The sequence below is a fragment of the Aphelocoma coerulescens genome, chromosome 24 (assembly GCF_041296385.1).
Source record: "Aphelocoma coerulescens isolate FSJ_1873_10779 chromosome 24, UR_Acoe_1.0, whole genome shotgun sequence".
NCBI classification, from domain to species: domain Eukaryota; kingdom Metazoa; phylum Chordata; class Aves; order Passeriformes; family Corvidae; genus Aphelocoma; species Aphelocoma coerulescens.
The window spans coordinates 5642201-5652500 of record NC_091037.1 but is presented as its reverse complement, the minus strand read 5'-3'; the positions used below and the strand labels follow the sequence as shown (position 1 = coordinate 5652500).

The 10300-nt window shown below is 53.0% G+C and overlaps 1 protein-coding gene across 3 annotated transcripts in view; it reads left to right on the top strand.

Moving 5' to 3' along the window:
• The window catches only part of KIRREL3 (kirre like nephrin family adhesion molecule 3), a 348792-nt gene that overhangs the window by 314384 nt on the left and 24108 nt on the right, over nucleotides 1-10300 (top strand). For all 3 annotated transcript variants that reach the window (XM_068994638.1, XM_068994637.1, XM_068994636.1), the window contains 2 exons: nucleotides 8555-8703; nucleotides 9030-9157. In XM_068994638.1, the coding sequence (XP_068850739.1) occupies nucleotides 8555-8703; nucleotides 9030-9157 (277 nt within the window). The remainder of the gene's footprint in view (nucleotides 1-8554; nucleotides 8704-9029; nucleotides 9158-10300) is intronic.

Here is a 10300-nt window from a genome sequence, read left to right as displayed (position 1 = left end):
TTAGGAGCCAGCCAAAGAAAAGGAGAAGACCCAGACACCCAGCAACTCTCTGTTGCATGAGTTCCATGTGCAGAAAGGCACGAGCCGTTCCTGCCTGCTGTGCCAATCATTTCTGCCCTGAAACGTGTGGATTTGGCAGCTCCAGTGATCTGGAACATGAGGTCCCAGTCCAGCACCACTTTGAAGATCCCCAAGCAGCAGATTTCTTATGCTGATGAAGACCTGTGAGTTTCTGTCTCCATTCACCGTTGTCTTTTTCCTGCCAACCCCAAAGGAATTGCACATCGAGGTGTAAAGCTGCAAAAGCCTTGAGCACAGGTGGAAAATAAGAACTGGAGTAGAGGGGAAGGCAACTTCGAGCAGCTTCACAGCACTAAGATTCACTTTGCACTGAGGAGGAGGATAAACACAGCAGAGAATTAGCTCTTCAACATGCCAGCATCCATAAATCTGGCTAAAGACATTCTGCTATGGGGGTGGAGTGGGGTGGGAAGACCCCAGAAAGGACTAATCCTGTTAAACGATTTGAGAAAATACAAACCACGTGACAAAATTGGATTACCCAAAATAATAGTTAAGCTATTAGTCATGTCTATTGTGCAGCAGGGTAAGTCAAGATGATGTAGGCAGGAAAAATGAAATGCAGCATCACTGCCGAAGGGGTAAAAGCTCCCCGAGGAGAGGTGACACCTCCAAGCTCATCCAGGACTGGGGGGTGACTCACATCCCCAGTATTTCCCCAGGATAAACAGTTTTGGCAGCTGGCTGTCATAGTCTGAATGGTTTTAAACTTTCTCCACATACATTAAAATCGGGAATTTACTGTTCATAATTTAACTTAGGGGGGAAAAAGTATGAATTTCATATGATTCCATGACTCTGGGGCCAAAGATTCTTAAATCTAAAGTCCCCTCCTTAGAGGGAAAAGGAGTCATTTCGAAAGAGGGCGAATTTGTGAAAAGAGAGGAGCAGAAAAGCATCCATAGTGGCAAGAGAAGTGCCAAACAGGGATTAATGGGGACAGGTTTGGTGCCCGGCCCTGTCATGTGATGGTGTGGAGGAGGAGGGGGGATTTTAAACAGCAGGATTCACCCAGCACATCATCTAAAGCGTCTGCATTTTGTTTTGATCTGCCACAAAACCAGCTCGATTTGCAGAAGGAATCACCCAGTCCATGATGTTTGATGCTTTCCCTTTGAAACAGTAACAGGGCCACTCTGGTTTCCTTGCAGGGGAGGGACGAGGGTCCTCACCAGCCCCTGGTGCAGGGAAGGAGCCGGGGGGTGCGATGGGATGGGCTTTGGCCAACCCCTCCCTGCTGCTAAATCCAGTGTCCATAACCCTTCCTGGTCTCCACACGTGGTCCAGCATGGGGTGCACGAGCACCAGGCAGGTTTTATTCCCCACCATCCCCAGCCAAGCCCAGCCCATGGGCTCCGAGGGCTCTCCATGGCTCCGGAGCTCCGCGCAGCACCAGCTGCAGCCCCCGCGGTGCCGGCTCCATTGATTACCTGCACGGCTCATCAGCCCTCTCCAACTATTCCCCACAGTTGATCAGTCAAGTCATTGACAAGTTAACAGCTTTGTTTACTTCTCCCTCTCGCTTCTGCAGCCAATTTGTTCCGATCGCTGTGCTAAGGGAAAGACTGTTTTGATTGGTTTCTCCCCAAAAATGAACCACGGTGGGTGCGTGGACTGGTGACATGGCTTTAATTGTGTCATCTGTGAGAGAGAAGCCTCACCCCACTTCTTTCAGGTTCCTTGGGCAGCATGGACCTGACCCCAGGGTGTCCCTGATCATCTTTCCTCCAGGACCCCAGTGGTCTCCTCAGAGCTGAACTCTCATTGAACACGTTCAGGTGTGATCTGGGGAGCTCTAAGCAGCCCCTCATGGATTTTTCCCACCCATGGGACCTGCTGATGGCAAGGAGGAGATGCAAAACCCAGGCACTGCCCTTGAAGAGCGCAGCTGATGAGCAATCAGGCTCATCCCATCCTCCTGGCTTGGCAGGAGTGGGAACACCGGTGCCAAGATGAGATGGAAAATCAAGCCAGAATTTTCCTCTGCAGTGAGATGTTATTATTATCATCAAAATTCCAGAGTGTTTAAAAACAATCCAAGCCCAGTAGCAGCCACTGGTGCATCAGGGTGAGCGCAATCAGACACCAGACATGTCCTTGGCAGGGGTAAAAGTCTGAAAATTGGGAAAAGGTTGCAATCTTTCTCCTTGTTTATTTGTTTGGAAAAAAAAACTTATCGAGAAAAGGAGGCTCGGAGGGACCTTCTCCCTCTCCACAAGGCCCTGACAGGAGGGGGCAGCCAGGTGAGGGTCAGGCTCTGCTCCCAGGGAACAAGGACAGGACAAGAGGAAATGGCTTCAAGTTGCCCTAGGGGAAGTTTAGGTTGGATATTAGGGAAAATTTCTTCATGGAAAGAGTTGTCAGGCATTGGCATAGCTGCCCAGGGCAGTGGTGGTGTCACCGTTCCTGGAGGTGTTAAAAAAACGTGTGGTTGTGGTGTTTAGGGAGAGGGGTCAGTGTGGCCTCGGCAGTGCTGGGTTAGCAGCTGGATCGATGATCTCAGAGGTCCTTTCCAACCCAAACAATTCCATGGCTCTATGATCCCACACCCCACCCCCCTTGCTCAAGGGCCGGCCAGACCTCAGCCAGAATCCTCAGAGCTCTTTTCCTCCTTGATGAAACCCAAGCTGGAAGGCCCAGCCTTGTAATTCAGATGGTGGAGAGGTTACCCATGACCCCACACGCAGAGAGGGAGGCGGAGGCGCCGCGGAGGAACCGCGCGAGGCCCACACGTCTTCATTAGGGAAGAGAGCGGGCGGGAGAAGAGGAGTAACCCCATCCATCATCATTGTGAAAATTTACCCGTAATAAAGAAATAATTTGCACAATGCATCACACCGGAGCCGTGCGGGGGGTACCGTGACACTGCCCGGGCTGGGAACCTCACTCCATCATTTCTCCCAAGGCTGTCACTAGCAGGAGACACCAGCACCAGCCATGCATTGTTCCTGTCCCCTTTGGACCTCTAAAGGATGCCAGAATGTCATCCTCAAAACACCATCTCCTCCCCATGGATGATGCCAGGGCTCTGGGCCCTAGGGGCATTTGGGGTGGTGCTCATGGCATCCCACCAGGGACAGCTCTCCTGTGAGGGCAAGAGGAGAGGACTGTCACATCACACACTAGGCAATAAAGCAACAAAACCCATTCTCTGAGCAATTTGTAGCAATTAATAGCCATTCCCAGGAATGAAATGTTAATTAATTCATTCCCTGAGCCATGCATTTATTTAAGGTATTTGTGGGTGTTCTTGGTGCTTTTATTAAGCAATTAAAATGCGTCCAAGAAAATATTTATCCATTTTAAGTAATTCTTAGTAAACACGATTTATATGGCAAGCAACCACTTTATTTTGCATTGTTAATTAAAACCGACGACACACTCCACTTCCCCGGGTTATTTGCCACCAGAGCAGCCACTCTGCCAGGAGCTCTGGTTCAGGGCTGCTGGCAGCTCCAAAATCCTCCCAGGGTGGATTTATGCAGTGCTTGATGGGGCATTTCAGAGTCTGGAGAGCCCCAGCACCCCCGTGTTGTCCCCCAGGAGTTCCTGTGCTGCTGGAAGGAGCCGTGGCCTGATGAAGACCTTTCTAAAGAAGACTTTGTAGAGTCCTACAGCTTTCCCAGGGCTGGGAAGTCAATAGTTCGTTCCCCCACGCTGGGTGTGGAAGGGTTCCAAGCCCTTGGAGGGCAGGCAGGGGGAGGAGTTCGTTCAGGTGAGCGTGGGCAGCGCTCAGGTGGATGAGGCGCGCGTTAGCAACGCTCCTCCAGGACTGACAGCCTGGGGGGTTCGCTGTGCTCTCACCGTGAGCGTGGGGAACTCTTCGAGGCCTCCACCAGCCTGGAAGCGCAGCCAGAAACAGGATTCATGGGAAAAAGGGGTGGAACTGCCAGGTAAAACCCCTTGTGCGGAAGGAGACGCAGCTGAGCCTCCCACTGAGAGCCTGGGAAGGAGCACAGGTGTGTCATCCCAGATTTTGGCAGGTTCCCTTTGGAAACCAGAGCAGAAGAGGAAAAAACACTGAGACCAAAACAAAAACCAAAACAAAACCCCAGCATTGTTTAGGAGCTGACAAATCCCAAACTGTCCTTTCTAATTTCCTTGCGTGTACTCTTTGCTGGGAAGCGATCGATGGAGTCAGAAAAATGGTATTTCCCTGAAGAATGTCTCCTTAGAAAAGTCCCTCCCTCCCTCTTCAGTGTTAAAAGGACTCAGTGCAGGTGTTCTATTTTTTGTTCATTCTTTAATCACCGGCTTTTCAGTGCTCACTGTAATAACCCCTTTGAAACTTGGATCAAAATATCTCTTTCCTGGTTGAAATTTGTTTTCTTCCATCACCCGAGCAAATTCAATTTGCAGAAGATACTGAATTGGGAGGCACCTGGAACTCCCTCCAGAGAGGCCAGAGGAAAACAAAAGCACATTAGAAATATGGGAAAAGAAACAACAGAATGAAACCCAGCCTGCAGGGGAAGAAATGCCCATCTGGAGACACAGACTGAGATGGTGCTTGCTGAAGAGAAAGGAAGAAAATGTGCACATCTCTGCCATGGAGCTGGGCTGGGAGAGCTGGGGGTGCTCACCTGGAGAAGAGAAGGCTCCAGGGAGAGCTCAGAGCCCCTTGCAGGGCCTAAAGGGGCTCCAGGAGAGCTGCAGAGGGACTGGGGACAAGGCATGGAGGGACAGGACACAGGGAATGGCTTCCACTGCCAGAGGGCAGGGCTGGATGGGATCTTGGGAAGGAATTGTTCCCTGGGAGGGTGGGCAGGCCCTGGCACAGGGTGCCCAGAGCAGCTGTGGCTGCCCCTGGATCCCTGGCAGTGTCCAAAGCCAGGCTGGACAGGGCTTGGAGCAGCCTGGGATAGTGGAAGGTGTCCCTGACAATGGGACAAGATGAACTTTGAGGTCCCTTCCAACCCAAACCCTTCTGGGATTGTGATTCTGTGATCTGCATTGGTCATATGACATGGCACAGTGGGAGAAGGGGTGAATTTGGACCTGGGTACTCCAAAGGTGCCCATCAGTGGTAGAGGGCAGGAACTGAAGACACCCCACTGTCACCCCTTGGGGACCACCTGAGAGGCACAGGGGCACTGGGATGGATCCCACAGCATCCCCTCTGCCATGCTGCCCTTCAGCCTCGAGAGCCCAAGGGAGTCACAAGAATAGGTCCTATGGGCAGGATCCCCACAGACAGACCCTCACCCCTCTCCCAGCGCAGGAGGAGCCCCCCCTGCCCAGCCCTGTCCCTGCAGCTCCTGCAGATGAGGGTGAAAATCAGCACAAACGGTGACAGGAGAGTTAATGGCCAAGTCATCCAGGGAGACACTAAAGCAGGTAAATTTATGTAGTCTGGAAAAGACCCTGGGTGGCACATTTGCAATCCATAAATACCTTCAAAGGAACAACATAAATGAAAGGAGCTCCTGCTCTCCAGGCTGGCAGGACCAGGGGCGCTGGCTGGGAGCCAGGCTTGGTGCAGCATGGCCACGGAGACAGGAGGAAGAAATCACGGAGAGCCACAGCAGTGGAGGTGGTGGATGGGGCTACAGGAGCATCCTCCCGTGTTCTCTGCTCTGCTTTATTCAGATTCTGATTATAAATAATAACGGAATGGTTAATAGGTGAGCAAGGCACATTATGGGCTTGTTAAAGCCCTGAGTAAGTTGCCTTCTGGCTGTCCATGAGCCCATCACAGGAAGCTTTACAAGAGGGTTATCAGGTGCCATTATTAAAAACCAATTGGACATTATAAAAGATCCATACTGCTCATTCAGTCACATTGATTTAGCCATGTTAAGCCTTGGAAAAGTGGAGCAAGATCCTTGATCTCCTGAAGCACAAAAAATTGCTGTTTGTGACACATCTCCGCACTCGGGACATCCAGTTTTGCAGAAGCGATGGGTTTTGAACAAATCCATAAAGCACCATGCCACGCTTGTTGGGGAGTGTTTTCCCAAGCAGCTGCGATGTCAAACAGCTCTTGGAAACCTTGTCCTCTGTCTCACAACACCCAGAAGGATCTCACCTGAAGTCTGCCCAGCTCAAACCCACCTCCAGACACTTCTCCATCTGGTTCCAATTCCCTCCGGGAATGTTGGGGGGATGAGCTGCAGGCAGGTGCAAGGACACGACCCAGGGAGCCCACAAGTCACTTTTATCCTCATGTTGAAGCCTCCTTCTTGCCCTTTGCACGGCAGAGAAGGTGGATTTGTGCAAAATAACCAGGGAAGTGCCTGGCACAAGAGAAGCTCTGGATTGTCCCAAAGGTTTGGTGCCACGCCCTGCCCCACTGAGTGCTGAAAGAAATGGCTTCATGTACCTTGAGTACCTGAGGAGCAGAACAAGACCCTCCAGAGGCTGGGAATCAGCTCATGGCTGGGAATCCCTACAGGGACAAAGTTGTAAAAGGAGCTTAATGGAGCAGAAATATTCCTGACAAAGAGCCTGGGGCATTTCCACATTCACCAGCCGGAGTTTCCCTGTCCCTGTAGTTTTCTACCTTCCTTCCCTCCCTCCCTCCTTGCTTTCATTCATCTGCAGTTCCTGAGATGTGAATTCAGGCCTTTTGGGCCAGCAAACCAAAGAGGATACAACAGGAACTTGTCTCCTCTCCTTCCCACAAGCTGTGCAAAGCTTTGGGGATGAGGTACCAGACCTCTGGCAGATCCTCCCGTCCCTCTCCTGCCCCATCCCCAAGGACCCAGCTGCTGCCCCAGCACTGGCAGATGCTCTCCATACCGGGCAGCAGCGTTCCTGTGGCAGGGAGGCAGCAGGGCAAGGCAGATCCATCGGGAGGCAGGGAAGCGGGATGCTGAGGTCAGCCTTGCAGGCTGACCCCGAACGAGCCGCTTGGCTTGGGCTGCAATTCCCACTGGGAGGAGAAAAGCATCACCAAAGCATCACTGACCGTTCAGACCCTCGGAGCAGCACCTGGAAGGCTCTGCTTGTGCAGGTTTTCCCGTACAGAACCTCCCTCATTAACACACGAAGCACAGCCCTAGAAATAAAACCGGCATCTCCTGATTAATTATTGGAGGGGGAGGCCAGGGAGGAGGCAGGCAGGGGAGGGAAGCCGAAGTGGCCAGTCAGCATCTGTTGGAAGTGCGAAGATAAATGGAAGGCGAGGGCAGGTCAGCGCATACAAATCACTTCCATCCCCCCGGGAGCAGCTCTCAGAGCGCTGTGTCATCACGGGGCAGCCTGAGCGGGTCACTGGCAGGAGGCACTGAGGTTCACAGTAGCAGGTGCTCGGGGAATAGGCTCTGGCAGCACTCAGGGTGTTCTCCAGCCCGTCATGGACCAGCATTCCACTCTCTCTCCAGCCCCACTGAGGCACGTCAGTGCCTATGGACCTCCAGCAGGAGCTCCCTGCAGCTCCACTTGTCCTTGGCTGCCTTTGGGGCAGCATTGAAGCAGTGGGGAGCCATGGCAGAGTGACAGGAACGAGCAGAGGGAAGCAGGAGAGCCCTGGGGGGACCAGGAGGAGATGCTACTTGCCTTGACGGGGACAGCTTTCCCAAAACCACCCCCCCGACCCCGTGTGGGAAGCAGCCTCCGCAGCTCCTTCCTCTCTCTCGAGCCCAGCTCCCAGTGCCTGCATCTTTCCCAGCCCATCCAGCACAACCAGAGAAGCAGCCCCAAAACAACAAGGCAGAGACTCCTCAGGGAAACCCTCATCCCTCCAATTTACCTGCCAGTTGTTTGGGGAGGATTATTGTATGTTTTTTCCCGGGGTTTTTTTTTCCTTCCCCAAAGAGCAGCTGGAGTTTCACAGCGCCTGACAGCATCTCCCGCCTTTCCCAGCCGCTCCCGAGTGGCAGGTTGCCAGACGGTGCCCCATTAGGTCACATTTGCTCATTGTTTGGCAAACAGGGCTTAATTCAAGTGCTGAGTTGACAGCTTGTTCTCCAAGACAATTTGCAAGTTGCAGTGTTGCAAATGCCAGCTTGGCTTTTCGGGGAACGTTATTTCAGCTGCCTTAAAGGGGTAAAGTTCTCTTTGACTGGGGATAAAAAAAAGGAAGAAAAGGGGCAAAGGGGAGGCAGCAGAAAACGTTTTTGGTGGTTTTGATGTGGCAGAACCAGCAGTGTTGTTGGCAAGCGTTCAGGACGGGACTGTCATTCCCCATCAAGTAGAGACCCTCCATGTCCCATTCCTTCCATCCCTGAGGTCCTTCACAATCCTAAGGAATGAGGTGTATTCCCAGTGAAACAGGGAAATAGAATTTTGGTTTCATTTGGAAAGGTGTCAGTAGGGGTACACGTACACATCTCTTTGATGGCTCCTCTCCAAAACCTGTGGCTGTAGTCCCTACATCCCCGGGGAAGGGGGTGATGCTGAGAACAACTTCATGTCCCTTCTGAAGTCAAAGGCACCCTGGGCATGCTGCCCCCAACACTGTGCCAGCCACACGTGGAGATGGCAAAAGACACAAAGCAGCACCACCACGATGCTCTGTTTTCTTCAACAGGTGGGCGAAAAAAGGCCAGGTTATAAAGGAAGCCTCTGGTGACTTCTACGAAACCATTGTGGACCACACGTTCTTCTTCGAGCCCGTCTCCTGCGAGGTCACCAACGCGCTGGGCAGCACGAACATCAGCAGGACCGTGGATGTCTACTGTGAGTACCCTGTTGGCTCGAGTCCAGCTTCCAGGCTCAGCAGAGCTGCTGAAAATCAGCGGGAAGGAGACACAGCTCAGTCTGACTTGCCCAGGGTGGCAGGACTTGCTTGGCTCTCCTGCAGTGCTCCCGCGGTCGGACCCGTGATTTCCTTGCAAGCTCTGGGTTGGTCCCTGGGGAGCTGGTCCCTCTGGAGCTGCAGCAGGCACCTCCCTGAGGCTTTTCTTTATTTGGGGCCCATCAAGATCTACCACTTTTCCCTCTGACCTGTTTGCTTCGAGGCTTTCTGGCTCTCACTGGCAGTAACTCCAGTTTCCTCTGCGCAGTTGGGCCCAGGATGGCGACAGAACCGCAGTCCCTCCTGGTTGACCTGGGCTCGGACGCGGTGTTCAACTGTGCCTGGACTGGGAACCCCTCTCTCACCATCGTCTGGATGAAGCGAGGCTCGGGCGTGGTAAGAGCCGCTGTGGGGCAGGGGGCGGGTCCAGGACATGGGGTGCTGCAGGACGCTTCCCATGGAGCAGAACCTGTGGGGTCTGGGAGCTCCTGGCTGGATGAATGCTGGCTCCTCGGAATGCAAAGCGATCCTGAGATCGGGGGGAATTTATTTCCATGACAATGGACAGAAGAGTTGAACCAGAGCATCACTTAACACCTCACTGATGGAGAGCAGTTCTGCAATTCACCTGCATGTGGTTCCTTCTGGGATGGTCCTGTGTGGGTGGTCCTTCCTGGGATGGACCTTTCTGTGATGGACCTTCCTGGGATGGTCCTCCCTGGGATGGACCTTCATGGGATGGACCTTCCTGGCCCCCAGGTCTGGGATCTCACATGTTCACCCCAGCACTCCCTGCTGTCAACTGCAGCCTGCTCTGGGGAGGAGCTTGGATCTGTCCCAGCAGACTTCTCCACATCTCTTTTGTCCTGACAATCATAAGGAGCTTTGCCAATCATAATCGTGGCTCAGTGAGCCCTGGGAGGCAGGAGATGCTCTGATCCCTCTTTACAGACAGGAGGGCTGAGCAAAGCCACGGGAAGAAGCTAAAGGAGGTCTGAGACATGAAACTCATTCGGAAGCATGCACAGTTGAAAAGCATCTCCCAGCTTCACCTGGGCAGATCTGTGGATGAGGAAACGCTGCCGTTCCAGCTCAAGGCTGTAATTGGAGAGCTGAACCCCCACAGAGGGGCTGATTCCTCTCCTCCGCTCCCCGGGGACACTGAGGCATTAACTGCTGGGGTGTTTTTTCCAAACCCCAATGACCTTGGTGAAGGCCATCTCCTGGGAAGAAGTTACAGACTGGGGAGAGCTGATGGCTTGAATCCGCAGAGGAATCCCAGTGGGTCAGTAACTCCTGGGTGGTTTCCTGTCCCACAGCTGCCATGGCTGTTTCTCCGGGTTTCACATGTAGAGGGTTGTTCTGCTGTCTCAAGGTGGCTGCAGGAGCTGGGAACAAGGCCTGCCTCACCCTCCTGCTCCAGCCCCAGCACCCCATCAGGGCTTGCCTTCGCTGTCCAGCAGTGCCCAGACACAGCCACCTTCTCCCTTTTTATCTGCCTCCCTCCAGCTGAGTTCTGTCACATTGGAACTTCTTGGA